Genomic DNA, 22,816 nt, shown 5'->3' with positions numbered 1-22,816 from the left:
GCCTTTGTGGTCAGAGGAGACCTGGCCACAGATGTTCATCCCCCCCCCTCAATCCCCCCCACCCCGCCGAGCCCTGTGAGTAGCCTGCTTCTTCACACCAGAGGAAGCACAAGCTACAGCAGGTTGCAAAACTTCCCTGACACTGTAACCCTTGTGGGATTTGAACCAGGTCCATGTGACGCCAAAGGCCGTGTTCTCTCTCTTAGATTAGCAATTCCAACCAGAGGCATGATGGGAAATGTGAAAGTCCTTTTTTCTCTAACAGTCCCATGGCTCTTGTCAAGAATGGTCAGCCACCAGACTCTCACTTCTCTTAGGAATTCTCCGCTTGGGTTAATGTTAGAGCTCCCCACGAAGAAGTAGTCCTGTTCCCCAAGGGGCTGGGAAATACATGGGATGGGTGAACCCTCATTGGCGATCCCAGAAAGACAATTCACAGCCACACTTGGGCATGCATTTCACACCTTTCAAATATAAAAACAAAAAACAAAAAACCAAACACCCACCCAAGCAAAAAACACTCGCTTTGCCTGACTGACCACCCCAGAGCCAGAGTCAGAGTTGGATGCGACTGTACATATTTGTAATCCCAGCATTCCTACTTTGAGGCAGGACAAAGTGGAGACAGGAATGTCTCCCAGCTAGTCCAGAGTGAAATGGAAGAGACAGGAAAGTAGGATGTAGAACTGGCTCCTGAACGTCATCTTCTGACCTACACACACACACACACACACACACACACACACACACACACACACTGTGCGCACATACACTACATTCTTTAAAAGTCTGGCACTCAGGCTATCTGATTTGAACAAAGGTATAGAGCAGGGAGAATTCCAACACCACTGGGAGGGACTCTGCCTTTATTTTATTTAATTTATTTAAACTTGTAAACGCATAATTCTGCTGTTACATCTCTACACTAGGGAAATGCTTCCGTGTGGACGAAAGGAAATATGAACAAGAATGTTCATAGATGTCATAATAACGGGGGGGGGGGCGGGGGGAGGGAGAGAGAGAGAGAACAAACACAAACACAAGCTGTCTGTCTCCAGGCAAATGGATAAATAAATTATGGTATGTTCATTTAATGAAAAACCAAGTCGCAGTGAAAATAAATGAACTAGATTTACGAGGCTATTGCATGGCTTAACTAATGAATATTACACAAAACAGCAAACAAAACAGCAAGTTGAAGGAGGATCTGTGCAGAATGCTTATGTTCATGCTTGACGAGATGCAAAAGAGCCTCTACAGTCTTAGGAGTTCCCAAGGATGAAGCCTGCGTAGAGATGAATGAGAGCCCAGAAACAGTCTTCTCAGAAGGGAGTGGTGACAACAAGATCCGAGGTGTTCGGGAGCCTTTGCATGTCCTGACATGCATTGCTTCTTTTTTTTGTTGTTTTTTTTTTTTTTTTTTTTTGGTTGAACGGTGAGCAGGTAGATCATCACCGTATTCGTCTACAGTGTGCGTGCTTAAAATAGTTCCTTGCCGGTACGAGTTACCTTCTTAGCCAGCACTTTCCACAGCACACTCAGAAGGCCAGCCCTGGGTTAATAACTCTTACTTCAGAAGCGGCTCAATAAGGTTGAGAAATACTCTCTTAAAGAAAATTAAGCATACTTTTTTGGAAAAAAAAAAGTCTGGGAACCAGGCTTCAGAGGTAAGCAATGCAGCCATGGCCAAGATTACGGCTCCCTACCTGCACAGCAAGGAGGAGCTGCTGAAAGGCAGGCGGATCGCTGTGAATTCGAGGTCAGCCTGGTCTACAAAGTGAGTCCAGGACAGCCAAGGCTACACAGAGAAACCCTGTCTCCAAAAGCCAAGAAAAAACAAACAAACAAAACAAAACAAAAAACCAAAAACAAACTGGACACTCTGAAGGTGGAGCTGTCTCAGCCTCAGGTCACCAAGGTGACAGGCAACACCGCATCCAAGCTCTCCAAGATATGAATCGTGCACAAATCCATCACCAGTGTCCTCACTGTCGTTAACCAGACTCAAAATGAAAGCCTCAGGAAATTCTACAAGGGCAAGAAGTACAAGCCTCTGACCCTGCAGCCCAAGAAGACTAGAGCCATGCGCTGCCACCCGCTCACCAAACATGAGGAGGAGACGCTGAGGGCCAAGAAACAACAGCGGAAAGAGTTATACCCGCTGTGCAAGTATGTAGTCAAGGCCTGAGGTGACAATGGCAATAAAGTGCAAGACTGACAAGAAAAAAAAATTGAGGGTCTGAAGAGATGGCTTAGCCACTAAAAGAGCATCAGCCCAGCACGATGACACATGCCTTTAATCCTAGCACTCGGGGGAGGCAGAGGCGGGCAGATCTCTGTGAGTTTGAGACTAGCCTGGTCACTACAAATTGAGTCCAAGACAGCCAAGGCTACTCAGAGAAACCCTGTCTCAAAAACTAAAAGGGAGGGAGGGAGGGAAGGAGAGAGAGAGAGAGAGAGAGAGAGAGAGAGAGAGAGAGAGAGAGAGAGTAATTTAATTAATTTAAAAAGCATTATGTTATGGGTTGATAGGGTATGTATGCTCATTAGCTACAAGAGAATCTGAGCACCTTGGTTTAGATAAGACAAGAGTGTGAAATTCTCCCTCAGGTAACAAGTCAAGGGTAATCAGTCCCATAGCTGTCACAGGAGCTCATGAGGCCAATACCGGAGTCCTTTCCCTCCTGTGACACTATCCCTGCATACTGTCTTCCTGCACTGGCCCCACCCAACAGGACTGCATCTATGCAGTGGGAAAAGAGGAAATGGAAGAGCTGCGAAGGCTCCTATTGGGCAGCACTTTGTCTTATACCCACACATTCCTGCAAGGGAACCTGGTAAATGTAGTCTTTATCTGAACAGTCATGTGCCCAACTGATATTTTGAATCTTAAAACGATCCGTGGAGATTTCTGCTCTTTAAAAAAAAAAAATAATGGTGATGCCAGGAAAAAAAAAATCTATAATGCTCCTTCATCATTTTCTACTCAAAATAATATGACAGCAAGTTCAAATTGAGACACTTCTTCCACCCTCCTGGGTGTTCACAGTCCTTGCTTTTGAGATAAATCTTTGTAAGCATATTTGAAGAGACCCAGAATTTCCATCTTTGGGGCAGGTAACAGCAGTGGGTGTGTTGTTGCTAGCTAAACATCAAAGTCCAAATAGAAGGCTTCCAGGCCCCTTAATATCCTGCCTGAGGCAGGGAAAACCCAGGCAGAGGGGAGGACACCTGGTCCCCATCCTGGCTTTTCCTCCTCTGAGGCAGTTTAATGAGCCAGGTCCTCTCTGAGCTTTTGGTCGCGGTGTTAAACTGCAAGCGGGTACAATTCCAGGACCGAGATTTCTCCCAGGAACGTTGCAAGCATTGCATGTTCTATTTGTTGAAATAATACCATTTTTTTTCTCATTCTTAGAAACGTGCCCTGAGATCTTGGATGACTCTTTCGGCACAAAGAGGCATCGAGTTGTTAACCTTTTTTCCTACGAAACAGCAAAGGGAAAAGAAAGGGTCATCAAGTTCAGGATTTGAAGCCTCTGAAAGGAGTTTGACTAAGGCTTTCTAAGGAAGGAGCTGCGGGCCGCATGCACGTCTGGCCTACAGTCTTCTGATGTGCGATTTCTCAATTCATTTCCAAAACCACCATTTGATTGCCACACCCGCAGGATCCTGTCACGGGAAGGGCTTGATGTAAGACGTGATGCATAAATACCTCATCACTGTACAGCAGGCTTCCTCAGCTTCAGAACCAGGAATGTTTGGAGCGGCATTATTTTTTTATTGTTGTTGAGGAAGGGGGAAAAGGTAGCCTTCCTGTGTGTTAGAGGCTGTTTATCAGCAGCCGTGCCCCTGTCCCGCGGATGCCAGCAGCACCTTCCTGATGTGAACCCCCGGTGTCTTTAGGCCCTACCACAAGTTCCTTTGGGTGCTGAAGTCACCCACTGGCTGAGAATCATTAACCCATCCAAACCTAAAGGTCTCCGTATGTGACTCAGAAGAAAGACAGGTCCCGCGCCCCTACGTTCCTCTGTAACTCATACAAATAAGTCAACACTCTCGTGCCCCTCCACGAGCGGAGCCAACTTGGACAACAGGGGCGCTGCACGTCACAAGCTGTCCCACAGAATTTGTCTCCAGAATATGATTTAGGGGAAGCAAGATTAAACAGTAAGAAGATTTGAGTGCGAGGCAGACCACGCATCCGTGGGGGTGGGGGTGGGGGGGAGACGGGGAATGCAGGGAAATGGGTATCTGGTTTTCTTGAATGACAAGAGAGGAAACATAAAGTGGTTGAGAGGTGAGGCCTCTCCTGTGGAGAAATGGCAGGAAACTCTTCCACTTACAGGCTTGGGAATCCACATAGCTTTGACACTCAGCCCAGTACCTGGCACTTGAAGAGTCTGAGCAAACACGGGAGGCCTTTGATGACACAGATCGATGGCAGAGTCTGGTAGCAAAGTCAGGGCCCAGACCCAGCCTGTCTGGATTCAGATCTCAGGTCTCCACTGACAGTGTGTCTTTGGGCAGATTTCTTAGCCTCCCTGTGCTGTAATGAAGATAAACTTTGTAGGGCTAAAGAAAAGGTAATATAAAACTGTACATGTGAGTGCGTGTATGAATATTTTGTATGGTTTCGTATGCACATACATTCACATGAATGAAGGCATATGTGACTGAGTGTGTGTAAAATTAGAAGAGTTACTGGAACGCGGTAAATGCCACATACATGTTTGGTCTTAGTATGTGAGAAGTAATGAAGTGTTTTGGAATGCCGCCTAACGCACCGCCTGGCCCGTAGCTGGTACAGTGTGTAGTGCAGTGGGTTGTTGAGAGCAATGAACTCCCTAGAGTTGGCTGTAACAGGGAAAATAAAAGGCATGGCCCTACTTAAACCTGGCCTTTAAAAAGAAATCTCTCTGGGTTGAAATGGAGCTATAAGAAGCCAGGTAGGCACCACAGCTAACTCCCCCCATATCGGTGAAGTAAGGCCACTAAAATCTACCTCGGGGTCTCCTGTCCTGGAGGCAAGATATGACGGGGTGTGGGCTGCATCAGGCTTCCCAGGCTTATTACCGGCTCCAGCCCTTACAAGCTTGTGTGAGCCATGGGAGGTGACACAGAGCCTGTGCGTCTCGGTTCTCCTCTGTACGCTGAGGGTAGCAGCGTTCAATTTGAAGGTCACTTTGAGGATTAATTAGGGGTGTTCTATGTGAAAGGCTTAACAAATCAAGTGTTCCGTGTGGATGGTGGATGCCTATATATGATTAATGTAAGCAATCTGTGCGTGAGGAAGCCGTTTGTAAGTGCTTAGCAGTCCTCTGATTGTCAGCCTTGTGATCCTCTTCCAGGAAATCTATTGTTGACCAATGGTCTAATGGAAACCATATCCTAAGCCAAATCACCACTGGTGGGACCCTGGGCAGCATAGGTTACATCCTCTCACATTCGGCCTTCGCAAAATACTTCAGCCTGTGTCCTGCAGTTATAGACTTCCAGTGCCTTCCACAGGAGCAGGAGACTGTGTCTTTCTCCTATAGAACACCTCTGGCCCGAGGCAGGCCCCTGGCTACCGCCCACAAAAGGAGCTGGGTCAGTTGCTCTTGTCCACATGGCCTGCCTGGTGGTGGGACCAGAGGAGTGAAAAGAGGACCCACGGATGATGGAGTGGAAAAGACCCCAGGACAGAGCAGGTTATCAGTGGAGCCCAGATGACAGGCCATAGAGGGCTGTGCCTAGAGGGACCAGGCTCGGCTCCAAAGCAGCTAGAAGAGGCCTCGGTAGTTAGGAAAGCCCTCCCCAGAATGAGAGGATCGCATGGTTGCAAGATGGAGAGGATGTAGCTAAGTCCCTGGAGAGAGAACATGAAGCTTACGTAGTAATGGTGCTGGGCAGCCTATAGCATCACTCTCTCTGCTGAGCGGGTCCCCCGGGTGTTTTCCCTTTAAGCCGCATTACAGAGCTTGGCATCGGCTACCGCACTGTCCTGCTTTGCAGGTGGAGAAACCGAGGCGTACTGAGACGGTTAACTGTCAAGTCTCAGGAACTCCGAAGAATGCGGACACGAGAACTGGTCTCGGGGCACTAGGCTTTTGCTGCCCCATGAGAGCATAGTGGCTTTGGTGTCACACACTGGCGTGGTTTGAATGTAAAGTGTGTACTGCAAGCTCGCGTGTTTGGATGCTTGGTCCCAGCTGGTGGTTCAATGAAGCCTTTATGACTTGGGGCTTGGCCGCCACAGTCCTTGCCTGTAGAATGGGGAAAACGGTGGTGGCGCTGGTAGTGGTGGTGGTGGTGGTTGTAGTGGCAAAAATTGAGCGCCCAGAAGCGTTTAGTGCACTATAAGCATACAGCAAAACGGGGGTGGGGGGGGGTGGGGGGGGCTTTTTATTACTGACTATGACTGAATCTCTCTAACCTCCATCATCACAATTTGCTTGCAAAAACCCTGCCAGCCCCAAGTGGTTGCCTTCTGGGAGCCAGGTATCCCCACCAAGGAAAGGATTGCCTCGGTTCCTTGATTGCTGTGGCGTTGGTTAGACATGTCATCTAACATGAGCTTACCAGGACTGTGACTGCAGTGTTCTGTGTGCTTGGCGTCTGAATTTGATTCCTCAGCAGACAGCATATTCTCTCCAGTCTGCCCTTGGCCTTTCCATGTACATTTGGGGACAGGGTTTGTATAGGAGTATGTACCTACCTGCTTGCTTGTGCCCATAGGTGCACGGGTTTATCTGGAGGCCAGAGGTCAGCCCCAGATGTTGCTCCAGAGGAGCAGATCTCCTGCTTGTCTGAAACAGAGTCTCTCCCCGAGGCTTAACACTTCAGCAAGGTTGACTGGCTAGCAAGTTCCAGGATACTCCTGTTTCTACCCACCTCAGCACCGGGATCACTTGGCTTTTATGGGAGTGCTAAGACCCAACTCAGATCCCCCCAAGCTCTTGTGTCGGCCATCTGAACTCCCTCCCCAGCCCTGTAATGTTGTCTGCTCTCCTCAGCCACTCCTGAGGGTTACCTCATTTGACCCACAGCCAACATCCCCGGATGGAAGGTGTTTCTACAAATCTCCGGTTACAGATGAGAAAACCAGATGACAAAACAGTAAAGCCACTGGCCCCAAGATCACATAGCCACTAAAAGATAGAGCTTGGGTTTGAGCCCAGCGGAAGACACAGCAGAGTTCAAGCTAGCATGGAAGCCAGTAAAAGCATAAAGGTGGCCTTTGTCACTCAGAAGGCATGGAGAGTGAGCAGTGTGTTAGCTCCTCCCATGCATCCTCCTCACAGAGGAGAGACAGTAAACAGTGCCCTCTCTCCCTGTACTCAGGCCCTAAAGCTCAGTGTCTGGAAAACACCTTTCTGAGGTCACAGATCTGAAGTGGTGAAAGACACTGAGTCGATCTCTCAAACTGGGGCACTTGAGAAACCAGAGAAATTGACCACCTCAGTAGCTGACCCCGTTCCTTAAATCGATCAGGATTTTTACAGCATCATTGAAAGCCACTCAAAGGAAAACCACAACGTTGGTTACCTGGGGAAGCCCTGGGGGATAGGTTTAATATATTTCTGCATAAATAAGTCATGCACAGAGAAGGGCAGACTTATTTCCTTGGGCCACAGGGGGCTGGCCCCGTTTGCAGCTTGGAGCTTCTGCAGGGGACTTTCCAGGAAGGAATGGAGCTGTAGCCCTGTCCAGGAGAATACTGCAGGGGTGATTTTCCACTAAGTTCTATTCCCTGACAAAGTGGATTGAACAGGAAGCCGTGTTTCACACTTTGTTGGAAAATGTGTTGTTTTGGTTTCTTTCTTTCTTTCTTTCTTTTTTTTTTTACCTGCTTTAGTTTGCTTGCTCTACTTGGTTCAGAAACAGGAACCACTGTTGGCTCTGTGAGTCTGTGGCCTTTTTGCTAAACAGGTGCTTCCTGGGGCTAAACTCAAGAATGAATAGGGCCAGGTGTGGTGGTGTATGTCCATAATCCCAGCACTCGGGAGACTAACTCAGGAGGATTGCCAAGTTCCAGGCCAGTGTGAGCTTCCTCACACCGGTTTGGCAGGAGTTTGAAAGTTGGGGGTTGGGGAGCCTCTCCAGTGGGGCAAAGAATTGTCTCTTCATTGTGTGGTATCGAGCAAAATGAATATCCACGCACAGATGAATGGGATTAAACCCTTATCTTGTACCGAGCACAAAAGAAACACAATGAGAAAAATCCATGACATTAGTTTCAGTAATAACTTTTGGATATGTCTCCCCACCCCCCTCCCGGCCAAAAAATAAAAAATAAACACAGGCAACAAAATCAAAAGTAGACAATTGGAATTGCATCAAATTTAAAAGCTTCTGCACCTCAAAGGAAACCACAGAGGAGAGACGAACGACAGAAGAGAGCCTATGGGACACACAACAGGCAGAGCTTACGCAGAACGGGGCATGTCTACAAACACATATGCAAAACAGAGTTAGCAGCCAGAGTATATAAGAGATTCAATCCCATTTACAATGGAATTTAATGCCACACATCATTACTTATTGGGGAATCGCGCATTAAAACTACAGGAAGATGCCGCTTCCCGCCTGTTAGAATAGCTGTAGTCAAGAAGAAAAGGTGCTCTGTGGGCACTGTTGGCGGGAGTGTGTGAGTACAGCCGTTATGGAAACCGTGGAGGTTCCTCAAAGATTTTAAAAGTGGAACTACCATAGAGTCCAGCCACGATTCTGCTGGACACATAAAGGAAGTCAGTAGTCAGTGAGAGACAGTTCATCTCACCATGTTAAGTTGAAGCATCATTTACAACAATTAAGAAATGGAGGAAGGAAGGAAGGAAGGAAGGAAGGACAGAAGGACGGACAAGAAATGGAGTCAACCTAACTGTGGGTCAGCAGATGAATGAGTAAAGAACATGGGGTTGGGGTGGGTGATGGGAGTAAGGCAGAACAGTTAGGCAGCCTTCCAAAAGGGAATGTGGTCATCACGACACACACATGCACCTGGAAGGTGTTATGTTAAGTGAGATAAGCCAGGCATAAGAAGACACACAAACGATGTGTGAACTCACTTGGGGAATCTGAAACTGTTGTTCTCAGAGACGCAAAGAGGGGAGTGTAGCTACAGACCCTGAGCGTGTGGCGGGCCAGGAGATTAGACAGGAGGAAATACGCTAAAAAGCATGGGAAATACAGTTTGTAACCAGGTGTTACGGGCTTGAAAATTGCTAAGCGAGTAGATTGGGGGCTGCAGACGTAGCTCGTTCGGTAGACTGCTTGTCTAGCAATGCACGGAGAGGAAGAGAAGGATGGGTCTGAACTCTTCTCCCCACAGACGTGCAAAGTAAAACATTTATTGTCTTAGTGTGTCCAGTCTACAGTGTGCACGTGTTTCAAAGTATCATGCTATACATTATAAATATATATGTATAGATTTTTAACAATCATACGGTATTAAGTATTAATTTTTTTTTAAAGAATACACGGTCATGCTCACACCTGTCTCCCTTAGTAGCCCTTGCTATTTGCATTCAACTCTGCTTTGCCTACAGCAGAGAACAAGATGGGTGTGGCCTTGTCCCTGGACTTAGACATGCTGGTAGGGAAAAAAATATATTAGAGTAGGAGCTGGCGGCATGACTCAGCAGGCGAGTCAAGTTAGGTTGTTGACCTAAATTGGACCTGGGCCCCATATAGTGAAAAAAAAGAACTCATCCCTACAGTCCTAGGCACATGCAATGTATATGTGCACATACACACAGAGAGAGGCAAACATATCTGTTAATTAATTAAATGATATTTAATTAAAAAGAAAAAAGAAAACTAGGCCAGGCGTGGTGGCGCACGCTTTTAATCCCAGCACTTGGGAGGCAGAGGCAGGTGGATGGCTTTGGTCTATAAAGCGAGTCCAGAACAGCCAAGTCTACACAGAGAAACCCTGTCTCAAAAAACCAAAAAAAAAAAAAAAAGAAAGAAAGAAAGAAAGAAAGAAAGAAAAAAGAAAGAAAAAGAAAACTAGTCATGCTAACTGTGAAGGTGTGTCAAGCGGGAACTGGCTGGGAGATGGGTGTGTACACAGAACTGCACACCTTTGTACACGTCATCTGATCAGAGGCTTACTTGGCTGTGACCAAGCTTGCTCTGAAGGTCAAGGAGAAGCCAGCCCTTCAAAGAACCCCAAGGGAGGAGGCTTTTCAAGGAAAAGGAATGCCAGGGAAACAGTCCTTGGGGCAGGAAAGACCTTGGTGTGTGTGGAAAGGGCAGAAGAGGAGCAAAGTTGTTGACGCGGAAGGAGAAAAAGAAATGTGGGCGGCAGGCTGTGTGCCAAGAGCCAAATTTCATACTCAATATACTGGAAAGCTTTAGAAGATTTAAGCTGGGACCAGCCAGGACTGACACTGACTCTGTGTGGGAGGTGGCATGGGGCAGGGAGAATGAAAGCAAGATCGTCTGGTTCCTTCAGCATTCCACCCAGTGATCGTGCTTGGAGCCAGGACCATGGAGAGTCATGAGGGTGGAGACGGGGGATGGATTGGGATTCAGGTGCGATACAGCAGCTGTGGAGACGAATGTGGGTATAAGACAAGACCAGGTGCGATACAGCAGCTGTGGAGGTGGATGTGGGTATAAGACAAGACCAGGTGCGATACAGCAGCTGTGGAGACGGATGTGGGTATAAGACAAGACCAGGTGCGATACAGCAGCTGTGGAGATGGATGTGGGTATAAGACAAGACCAGGTGCGATGATACAGCAGCTGTGGAGATGGATGTGGGTATAAGACAAGACCAGGTACGATGATACAGCAGCTGTGGAGATGGATGTGGGTATAAGACAAGACCAGGTGCGATACAGCAGCTGTGGAGATGGATGTGGGTGTAAGACAAGACCAGGTGCGATACAGCAGCTGTGGAGGTGGATGTGGGTATAAGACAAGACCAGGTGCGATGATACAGCAGCTGTGGAGGTGGATGTGGGTATAAGACAAGACCAGGTGCGATACAGAGGCTGTGGAGATGGATGTGGGTATAAGACAAGACCAGGTGCGATACAGCAGCTGTGGAGGTGGATGTGGGTATAAGACAAGATTCTGGTTTCAGCATCTGAATGAGCAGCAATGGCCGAGATGGCACAACCAGCAGCAAGTTCAGAGCATGGGGACAAAGGTGTTCATACAGTTCCAGTTTGGAGATGCTGAATTTTTTGGGGGGGTAGGGCTCTAAAAGATATCCAACTCCAATAGAAGTTACATGTGTAGACAGAACATGATGGTGTGTTCCGGGACCCTCTGGCCCCCAATATATGAGGGCTAGGTCAGCTCTGACACATGCCAGCTTGTCCCTTAGTGCCTGTGTCTCTGGCAATTCCTTTGCCTTGGCTTCTTCGCTGTTGGTGCATGCTGCGCACAGCACTTAGCTCTGAGGCTCACTACGGTGATGGTATGGGTCAACACACGGAAAGAGCTTAGATCTCCACAGTAAGTATTCGGTGAACGTCATCATTTTAGCTGCAGTCATCTTCTTGCCATTTGTCTCTTTCTAATTAAAATCAAGGACGGCGGAGGGGGGGGTCGTGGGGGGGGCCGTGGAGCTGGTAAACACTTGTGATGTTCTTAGAATTATCTGCTTACGAACTTGTGAGTTCCGTGGCCCCAGCGCTCTGCCTCCATCTCCTGGAGCTCCTGGTCAAGGGCTCCAACCCAGTGGGCACTGGCAATGCTTGCCCAGTCACATGGGGTGTAGCCTGTTTGAAGGGGAAGGGGGAGACCTGCTTATCTAAATGGGGCTGTTAGAGACAGACAAGCAAGAGGAAATGACTAGGTGGGTTTGTCCGTGACTGTGGTCACTCACATCTCTGTCCCCAGACGGGAACTCCTGCTTAATGTTTTTATTAGTGTGTATTCATCATTCCCATTGGGTTTCATCATGACATTTTCATACGTTTAAATAAGGTATGTTGATCATATCCCCTGCTCTGTCACTCTTTTTACCTTCCCACTGGTGACTCCTCTCCCTCTTCCCAAATAATCCCTCCTCTGTTTCCATGGTTTTTGCTTTGTTCTTAATGACCCAGTGGGTCTTATTAGAATTGTTCACAGGAGCACAGGCACATCCCTCCCACAGAAACCAGTAACTACATACAATCCTCAGGGAGTGGTGAGTCCTCATGAACCCCTCCCCGGCTCCACTTGAAACGTGGTTACCCGCAAGCTTGACCAGGTAACCCCAGCTACAAACTCAAGATTGCAACAGCCGTGTCTTGCCACAAAATCAGCCTTCCACACTACTCCCCGACCTCCCTCCAGCTCTCGCATTCTTTCCTCAGGATGGGAACTGTGTGATTTCACAAAGCAACCTCCTCCAGCACTGCTAGCATCTAGCAGAAGAAAGGATGTCCATACAATCAATGAATCAAGTCTAATGACTCCCAGAGATTGGATACACACACACACACACACACACACACACACACACACACACACACACACACACACACACACACACGATCCTGGAACTTTAGAATACCATGCACAGATGCATACTTACTCCCCCTGAAGGCCTCTGTGATCTGTGCCCTATGATCTATACCATGTTCCCCTGGTGTCACAAAGCTTCCTTGGGCAGTTTTGGAGACCATTAGTCCCTTGGATAAAGCCTGCCACCACACTAGAGGTGAGGGAATCCCAAGTTTCTCTGCATATTTAGCTCTGCCCCTCTCAAAAAATAAAAAATAAAAAAAAAATAAAAAAGGAAACCCAGTTAAATTTTCATGTTCAATAAACAACAGGTAAAGCTTTGATATAAAGATGCTCATGTCCAGTTGATTTACCATTGATATTTGCCTAATCTGGCAACTCTAGCCAACTTCAAAGCCCACAGGCACTGGACCCATTCTGTGCCCAAACGTCTAGCATGCTGATGTTAGGCCCTGGGTCCCTCCATCCTCAGCTACTGGTACCCTATGCCCAGAGACACTGGCCTCTGTAAAGAGCCTCACACAGCCTGCCACCTGTCACCTGAACCCTTGCTCCTGCTGGCCCTGCACAAAGTGCTTGTGTCTCCTGCCTCTCCTGGCCCCGCCCCTCCATCCACAGCTCAGGGCTCACCTTCCTGAGGACTCCTAGGCTCCCCCAGGCAGTGTGTGTGATGCAAAGAGCCTTGTAGTCCCATAATGTTTTCTACTCAGAAATAGTGTGTCCGCCCCTCAATATTTGTGTTTGCTGCGTGGAATTAGGCGCTATAGCTGCCTTTTCCCTTAGCAGACTGTGGGGCTTCCAGAGCAGAGATGGTGAGGAGACACCTAGTTAGAACAGAACATGACCCAAACAGGCACTCAACGAATCTTTGTGGCTGGATTTAATGACTGTTGATCAGTGCACTGGGAGACAGCAACAGCATCCTTTTGACACGGAGCCTGTATCAGCGTCTCCCAATTGGTCCCCTTCCCCCTTTCCTGTCCTCTCCTCTTTTCCCCTGAACTGGCTTGCTGAAGCACCTTGCCGACTACCGTTTCATCTAGCAAGTTCTCCGGCTTCGTCCACTGTGGAATGTGGGAAGCCCATCCGTGTCCCATCCACTCACATTTCTTTCTTAAAGCCTTCATCCCTGGAGTGGACACAGGCAAATGCCTGCTCAGAGGTCCTCAGCCTAGTGTGAGGGTTCAGACAAGTGAACAAGCAAACAGTAGACTCTGTGCCTAGGCGAAGAGGGCAGCGCAGTAGATCCAAAGACATCTCCACACGTGCTACTCTGGTTTAAATCCAAGCTGTCACTTGTAGATGGAGCGGCCTCGGAGAGGTTCCTTATCCCTGTTTCCTGGAGGTTGAAAGTCCCTCGTAGGAATTATGCTTTCTACTGTGTGGGAACTGAGGGAACCAAGAACCAACTCACACAAAACAGTCCATAAATATTTGCATAATGGTGCTTAGCTGAGAATGCTACTGGCGTGGGGGGGGGGGGGACCAGACCCAGATGCAGTAACCAGAGAATTTAGAGCCACCTGGAGGCAGGAGTTTTATTTGTTTGGTTTTGGATTGGTTCGGTCTTTCGAGACAAGGGTTTCTCTACGTGGTCCCAGCTGTCCTGCAACTCACTCTGTAGACCAGGCTGGCCTCAGAGATCTGCTGGCCTCTGCCTCCAGAGTGTAGGAATCAAAGGTTGTGCCACCGCTGCCCCGCAGTTGTTTTATACATGGAAGCCCTGACAAGGCAATTTGCAGGGGTGGGGGGTGGGGGGGAAGCAAATGAAGAACTTGGTGGGGCTTGCTGGGAAGTTTGTACCCAAGGGCTGGATCCTGGGGGGAGGAAAGCGGCTGCACCCACGTGACCATCCCTCCCTCCCTCCCTCCTCCCTCCCTCCCTCCCTCCCTCAGGGCAGACGACTGCTTTTGTGCTTCTCGGAAGCTGGACGCAGTGGCCATTGAAGCCAAGTTCAAGCAGGACTTGGGCTTCCGGATGCTGAACTGTGGGCGGACGGACCTGGTGAACCAGGCAGTGTCTCTGCTGGGGCCTGACGGAATCAACACCATGAGCGAACAGGTACCGGGTCCCTTGTGCCCTCATCTCGGTTGTTCATGGGACACAGGCTCCCTCTGCTGATAGATTAAAAAAATATATATATAACGCCCCTCCCTGTTTTTCCCATTTTTAGTGTGTGTGTGTGTGTGTGTGTGTGTGTGTGTGTGTGTGTGTTTAATCTTTTTTTCTTTTTTCTTTTTCTTTTTTTTGGTGTGTGTGCGTTTTTAATCTTATACACTTGATCATTGCAGTTGGAATTTTTAAAAAGAATGAAAAATAGACCTGCTCCAGAAAGGGAAAAAAAAATTTGCCATCTGCTCAACCATCGATTGTACTTAGGACTGTGCAACCTTCAAGTCTCGTTATGGGCACGTTAAAGTCAGTACTCTGCCAGTCCGCTGTTGGTACAAGATAAATCTAGGCTGTTTGCTCTGTGTTCTTAGGGTGTGTTTACCAGACACCAAAGCCAGCCTAGGGACCCGATGGCATCAACCAGACATGGCAGATCTTGAACCAGGTACAGGAGAGGCAACCATGAATCAGAGGCACCTTGGGGAGAGGGTAGTGTCAGAGAAAACAGACAGCAGCGTTCTCAGCGTGAGCCCTGAGAGCAGCCAGCTACAAAGGCCACGCGGGGCTGTTTCTCCCACAGGCAGCTCTTGCAAAGAGTTCCGTGAGGAGAGTAAAAGGGACAATTTAATGACAACTAACCACTTTCTCGAACATCAGGGATCCCTAAGACACAATCCTATGCATCTTTTATGTTTAAACCAGGGGTTTATGATACCTTGGTGTGGTTTTTTTTTTTTCAGTGTTTCATATTTCAGATACCTTGCAATGTTATTGAGTATTATTTTGTAAGTTGCTTTTAGCATACATATGAAATGATTGTAGAGTTTATTTATTAACCTTTCTCCCAGCGTCATAAAGTGTGTGTGAATAGCGTTGACATAAACATTCCTACACAAACCTTGTTCCATCTCTAATTGCCTTGGGGGGGAACTTTTCTTTAAAATGGAAGTGTCCCAAATTCATCGGTTTCTCCTAAATTCTCAGTCCTCAGTACCCCCCCACCGTGACCGCAGGAGCCTGACCGGTCTTTGCACACCTACTGCTTACGTATACCCTCGGCTAATCTTCTGCTTTCCTTTTGTCCGCTTTTTATTAGCAGTGTTACTGTTTTCTTGCTTACTTATAGGAATCCTTCCAATATTAGGCACAGAATCCTTTATTGTAACAAGTGCATCCCAATTTGTCATTGATTTTGGGATTTTGCTTGTAATGTTTTCTATCACACAGCACCAAGGCTAGAGCGGATTTTCACATATGGTGGATCCCATTACATTTGTGTCAGGAGATGCGTGCAAAAACCAACTTGGTGTCTCTTACCATTCTAATTCTTGCTGGCTTTCTCTAGTAAAACTCAAGGTTATATTGATGTATAGTGTGAGACAAGGCAGCAGCCTGAACATCTTCCCCACCCCACCCCCTAAAATAACAACAACAACAACAACAACAAAACCTGCCTTCACAACACATTTGATAGAAAACTCCATCTCTTCCTTCTTGGTCATGGTGCTCCGTTGTGATGACCAAAAGTCAGAGCAGGGAGGGTTTCCCAGAGGCTACCCTGCCTCAGTTGCCTTGTGCCTGTAAAGAATGGCACCAGAGCAGATGTCAGTGACCATGGCCACATGCTCAGAGATGTCCAGGCACCCTTGACTCTGTCTGACCCACGGCTCATATAGAGCAGGAAGGACAATTTGTCATACTGTGAAGGGTGCAAATGTCAAAGAAACCGTATTCGTTACAATGAACTTGCTTAGGGTTGATATTTCAGAATCCAGAACGTTCTTGGAAACCCTCTAGCCCCCTGCAACCAGCCACTTGCTTTAAAAAACATGCTTAGGTCTGTTGTGCCTTGAAACACAGAAAAACCCTCCAACTTGAGCAGAGAGGCGCTAAAAGGCAACATCACTTCCTGTCGCTCCTCCGCCCCAGTTTCCAGAAGGTGGACGGGAGTGGTGACCCTGTGAGTGACAGGGCTCCACATTGGCTCTTTTGTCCCACCAGTCTGAGTGCAGTGAGACTTTCCATGTGCTTGTCAACTGACCACGGCCACCTTGTAAACGTCTCTGGTTTTAACCACCGCAGGGCATGACCCCCTTGATGTACGCCTGCGTCCGTGGGGACGAGGCGATGGTGCAGATGCTGCTGGATGCCGGAGCTGACCTGAATGTGGAGGTGAGGGTGCGGAGGGCTGCAGGCCCTGCCAGCCCGGACTTTCCCTTCCCAGTCACCCTCACACATGATTCCTCAACCCTTTCAGTGAAGATGGCCTTGGTGAAACCACCTGGCAGATCGTGACCTTCATTTAAAGAAATAGCAGTAGCTACAGGGAGCTCTGGCTTATGTTGACTCAACTTTTCTGGGATGGGACAGAAAACTCCCGTATTCCAGCCCTTTCCTGATGACCTGATACATGCTAGCCTGGCCCTCCTGGGCTGAGGTTTTCCTCTTCACATCCCCTGTCCTCCCCTCCAGACCCACTGGCTAGACTGCTGGAGTGTAACGTGGTAGGCTGGCACGTGACGCGGCAGGCTGGACACGGAAGCGCTCCTCCCTGCAGGCTTTTAGAGTCTGACAGGCTCAGGTTCAAGTTCTGAATCTACTGCCTGCTTTGATGTTTGAGAAGCGGTGTGGCTTATGGGATGGAGAAGAGGCACTGGCGCACACGTTGTTGTTGGGAGGGATCATTTCTAGCTGGGATACCTAGGCGTGGTCTGCGCCCAGCGGAAGCACCTAGCAGTGGTTTGGGATTCCATTAGCAGTAGTTGCTCCAGACCGCTCCAAGACTCAAAATAAGTAAAATCTCACTTTTTTTTTTCTTTGCTGCCTGAAGGCCTGCTCAGCCAGTGCTTGGCAGTTGCAGACGTCAAGGAGATTGGCATGATGCAGCCATCAATCAACAATTTCCAGAAACCTTTTGGCTTCAAAATTAGATGCCCTTGCAGTGTTACCCTGTGCTTTGTTGTTATTGTTTTGTTTTGTTTTAATTGTTGGTGAGTTTTATAGTCATCTGAGTAAAGCAGACAGTAAACACAGCTCTGCACCCAAACCCATTTGGGATCTTAGACGTTTCAAGTGATATAGGGGTTGTCCACCTTGCTACGGGTATCTAAGCATCACAGACCCCTGCGAGGTCCTCAGCTGGAGGGGTTCTTTGATCCTCTTCTCCACCACCCCCCGACTATGAGTTTCGCTCCGTGCCTTTGTCTACTGTAAGGATGCTCAGGCCCAGGTTACACACCCCAGGATTGTTGCGGAGAACAACACCATGCGCTGATGTTTGTATCGCCAGTCCCTGGTTGTCTGTCGGCTTCCCCACCACACCCCCACACCCCAGCTTGGTATATTCCAAGGCCTCCCTCCGATCCTGAAACTCAGTCTCTTTGTTATTTCTTTGTGGTATATTCAGGGCGAGTTTTGTGGCTGTGTGTTTTCAAGTTACACGAGGGCCCTTTTCCATTAAAAAGCTGGGGGGGAGGGGCAGGGGTGTCTGTGAATGGAGTGGCAGGGACATCCATTCTCCGAGGAGTGACTGTCCCCTCTACTATGAAGCATAAAGTAGGCCCACCCTTCACCTGGGTCCTCTTTGAGGACCTAAAATGTGGACAGGGTGCTAGTGACCTTTCAGGCTAGGTCACCTCCTGTAATAGACCCAAGCCACCCTCCATAAGCAGAAAAAAGGAAAGAGACAGGCAGGGAAGCCACTGGCTCATTGGAACCACATTTCTAAAGTGTTCCTGGGAGTGAACACCGATGTCTTTTGGGAGGAAAATAAAGGCACAGAGAACACAGCCTCACAAACCTTTCCCTGCCCCCATTGATAACACCCCTAAAACACAGTCCTTCCGTGGCCTGCTTTCAGAAAGATGCTTTAAACATCTCTGCTGACAAACATAAGCAAGACCAGCGCCCACTTCCAGTGAGAAGTTGCTTAGGGCCTCCAACAGGGGACATCACTACCCGCAGTCACCACCATCTCCCAAGGCACCTGCCAGGATGTCTTTTTGGTACTTTCCTCGCCTGTGTGTGCCTGGCTATAGATAGGGCTAGATTCGGCAAGCCTAAATATTGCGAAGGTCACATTTTGAAAATAACTTCGATTTGTTTATAGGTTGTCAGTACTCCTCATAAATATCCATCCGTCCACCCCGAGACCCGCCATTGGACGGCTCTGACTTTTGCTGTGTTGCATGGACATATTCCTGTAGTTCAGGTATTAACGTATTTCCCTATCCACATCCAACCGTTAACTGTAACTTCCTCCATAATGCAAATCTAAATCTCTCCCAGCATGCCTATCTCCCCGAGTGATTCATATTGGTTAATGGTGTAGCATATATATATATACATATATATATTATAGTAACACTATTATACTTGAGTATCTATTTGGCCGAGCATTAACCAATATGAAAGCCATCACGTGCCCACATGCAGCCTCACACACAGAGTGACAGACCTGTGGAGTTCTTCCTGGTTGCTCTGAGGTGGGACTTCAGCTGGTATTTTGTGGGTTTGTTCCTTTCACTTGCCTTAACATGACCTTGAGACTCAGCCAGGATCAGTATCCAGAGGGAATCCTCCCTCGGGTGCGGCCCTGGTGTCCTGTAGACTCTAGTGGTTTCCAACCAATGGGAAGAAGCATCCAGATCAACAAGGAGATGTTTGAAAATGTGCTGGTGTGAGTCTTGACACTTGAGAATCGGCTCCAGTAGGTTCCCATCTCCTGTGTCTTCCGAAACAGCTCCAAAATGTGGTGGCGACGTGCCCCTGTCTGCAATCCTGAGAGTACTGTTGTCCCTTTTTCTGACCGAGGTAGACTTGATGATCAGCAAATGGCCTCAGTCTTAACTTGGCCAACCTCATCAGAAGAGAGAGATTGGCACCCAAGCTCAGGACCACACCCGCAGTGAGCGCAGAGCTTCAGAGACAGCAAGAACACGCCTCTTTGATGTGGCCCGTGCTTCCCAATAGTGAGAAGCACAGGATGGAGTGGTGGGGAGTGGCAGTGTTGGCATCGCGCAGGAGCCTTTGTTGTTCCCTGGCTATGGGGATCCTTATGTCAGACCCATAGTGGCATTCCGAGAGGCTGAGTGTGTGATGTAGCACACCCTTGAGGCTGACTTCTGCTTGGCGAATATCAAACTCAGCCCCCTCCTAGCAGAGGGGGGAAATCTGAAAAAGATGGGAGCTGACAGCATCTGGAGAGCACAGACCACACCCCTTGATGGGCCATGGCATCCTCGGCTGAGGTTCAGTCAGGAAAGAGAACAGCTGAAAGCCAGGCAGAACCTCCTGGTAGTCAGGCCACATCCCAGCAGCGGGTGCAGTCAGAGAGCTGTGCCCTCCGGTAGTAATAGGTAGGTAGTAGATTCTTCCTCATGCTGCGTGCGATATGCGGACAGCGCCTTCACCGAGACCAGTGCGCTGGCATGGACAGAGCCCCTGCCTCCTTTAACAAGCTCGCATATCTCAGCAAATGCACAGAAGGACAAAGGCAGGAGAAGCAGAATTTCTGCAGCTTTTGCTGCGTTGCCAGATCTTGTTGGCCAGAGAACTAACTACACGCCTCACCTGTCCTCAGAACCATCCAGGAGCTTCTGGGAAGAATTCTCCACCCTAGCTGGCCAAGCACATCCCTGGAGTCAGTTAGAACTCCTGAGCATCTGTGGCTGAAAGGGAACCACTTCCGTTGCCCTCTGAGGCCTGTGACACAGATCCAGCAGTGGAGACTTGCAGCATTTGGATGCTTCTATCTCAGTGCTTCCAGAAACCTTAATGTCCTTAAGGATGCCCTGGAGAGTCTGCTCAAATACAGACTAGCTCAGGATGGCCAGGCTGGGGCCACAGAGGCAGCTCATCTAACAACCTCTCTAACTATTCTTGTGCATGGACCACACTGTGGGTAGTCTGGGGTTCTGGAAGATGAGAGATGCTCCTCTTCTGAGGTCACATTGCCTCCAGCCTGGTGCACAAGGTTACTGACCTGGGGGGTGGAGGGCGTGGAAGGGGGATGCTAGTATCAGACTGATTTCTACCAGTGCCCTGGTGCCTCCTCATGATGCATGCCCTTCAAATGTCTCAATGGCCTCTCTTCCTCTGTAGCTCCTTCTGGATGCTGGAGCCAAGGTGGAAGGCTCGGTGGAACACAGCGAGGAAAACTATTCAGAAACTCCCCTCCAGCTTGCAGCGGCTGTGGGTAAGTTGCTAGTTCCAAGGCAGCCCTGGCGGTCTCCACTGTGACCTTTGATGTGCCTGTGACTAGTCTCTGTTTTATTCCTCTTATGAAGTCCCCTTCTCTGGGCTTGCAGGAAATTTTGAGCTGGTTAGTTTGCTGTTGGAGCGTGGTGCGGATCCCCTGATAGGAACCATGTACAGGAATGGAATTTCTACAACCCCCCAGGGTGATATGAACTCTTTCAGCCAGGCCGCAGCCCATGGACACAGGTAGGCTAGGATGGGCCAAGGCCGCCAGGTCCCAAGCGGTGCTTGTTAAAAATGCAGATTCCCAGGCCTGCCCCAGACCCATTCTCTCTCTGGATGTGGGGCCCAGGGGCTCAGTGAAAGTTGGGGTGGCCCAGGCTCCAGGCCTGACCAGAGTGCCTTCACTCAACAGTTTCCTGTCAAGAGCCAATTCCCTGCACTGCACATGCATGCAGACAGACAGCTATGTTCTGTTCACTGTCAGCCAACTATAGCCACAAGGATGCATCACTCTCGGCCTGTACGGGTCACAGTACATACATCACATCAGCCACCGTGATATGAGGAGAACTCACATAAAAATGGCAGAGTTCTTTGTGTTTGCCCATATCCTTTCTAGATTTCTTTCAGCAACCCTATTAGACTATAGTGCACAGTGTCCCCAAGGAAAGCAAATATACCAGATGAACACTCAAAAGCGCAGAGTTCCAGAATGTTCTGTGCATTGCTCAGCCTCAAGTTGTCCTCCAAGAACCATGGCCAGCCATACCCCACCATCTCCCTCATCCCCAAAGCCTATCATCCATAAAGCCACCAGCCGGAAGTTATCCTCTCGCTCCTGATCCTGAGTGAGCAGCTTCCTAGCCCCCATCGTGCCATACCCCACCCCACCCCCGCCCCCGCCCCTGCCCCAGCACAGCCACTTCCATCTCTGAGTGTCTTCCTCTCTGGGTTTATGATTGACAGGAATGTGTTCCGCAAACTGCTCGCTCAGCCAGAGAAGGAGAAGAGTGATATCCTGTCCCTGGAGGAGATTCTGGCTGAGGGGACTGACCTGGCAGAAACAGCCCCGCCCCCTTTGTGCACCAGCCGCAACAGCAAGGCCAAACTGAGGGCCCTGAGGGAGGCCATGTATCACAGCGCTGAGCATGGCTACGTGGATGTCACAATTGATATCAGGAGTATAGGTCAGTCCGAGCACCATTCACCCCCAGACGACAGCATGTGTGTGCACACACACCACACACACACACACACACACGCACACACGCACACACACACATCAAGGGGTCCCAGGGAGCTTCGCCTTCACTGGTTAGAACATGTCCAGGCCAAGACACCCACAGTGTCCCCCACAATCAGCAGCACCCTGCCTTCCCTGAGGCGCTACCCTGTCATCTTGTCCTGGTTCTCAGACCCTGCACCTTAAGCCAGGTACTGAAATCACCTGGGGAGCTTGTCTGAATACAGATTGCCAGGCCCTGCACCCAGAGACTCTGCTGCCGAGGGTCTGGATGGATAAAGGCTGGAATCTTTATATTTAACAATCACTCCAGGTGGTTCCCAGGGGTTGAGGACTTAACTGTTTAGGACACCCGACTCCATTGACACAGAGTGACCGCTGGAACAAGGACAAACGCCTCCTCACTAGAACTTTCCCTCTGAGCCAACAAGAGCCATTCAGGGAAGCAGCAGGTTCTTCTTGAGTGGGCTATCCCAGAGCTGTGTGTCCCTGGTGTGTCTGGGGATCAAGGCTAGCTTAGCACCAATCTAGTGGCTTTAGCCTGGCAAGGAAGGGAACGGTGGTGCATGGAAATGACAGGGAAATTTCAGGCTATATGGCAGGCTGAAGACCAAATAGAAGTCACTGGGTCCCTGTTCTGGAAAGAGCATCTTGCAGATTGACTGTTCAACACATGGGAAAGTTATGCTGTTGCCCTAAGAGTCTGTGTTTGCATGATTATGAAGCTCGGGGGCTTGGAACGATCTGCCTATTCATTTTGAAGGAGACGAGGCATGTCCTTACTACCTCACAGCACATCACAGCAGT

The 22,816-nt window shown here is 49.0% G+C and overlaps 1 protein-coding gene across 2 annotated transcripts in view; it reads left to right on the top strand.

Annotated features, from left to right (window-relative positions):
• Window positions 1–22,816, top strand: part of ABTB3 (ankyrin repeat and BTB domain containing 3) — a 274,567-nt gene that overhangs the window by 224,278 nt on the left and 27,473 nt on the right. For both annotated transcript variants that reach the window (XM_084794224.1, XM_084794225.1), the window contains 6 exons: window positions 14,349–14,514; window positions 16,648–16,737; window positions 18,674–18,775; window positions 20,668–20,761; window positions 20,874–21,009; window positions 21,733–21,953. In XM_084794224.1, coding sequence (XP_084650350.1) covers window positions 14,349–14,514; window positions 16,648–16,737; window positions 18,674–18,775; window positions 20,668–20,761; window positions 20,874–21,009; window positions 21,733–21,953 — 809 coding nt within the window. The remainder of the gene's footprint in view (window positions 1–14,348; window positions 14,515–16,647; window positions 16,738–18,673; window positions 18,776–20,667; window positions 20,762–20,873; window positions 21,010–21,732; window positions 21,954–22,816) is intronic.

This window comes from Acomys minous (assembly GCF_964271855.1).
Source record: "Acomys minous genome assembly, chromosome: 9".
NCBI classification, from domain to species: domain Eukaryota; kingdom Metazoa; phylum Chordata; class Mammalia; order Rodentia; family Muridae; genus Acomys; species Acomys minous.
The sequence above is the reverse complement of the archived record's forward strand: the minus strand, read 5'-3'. Positions and strand labels throughout refer to the sequence as shown.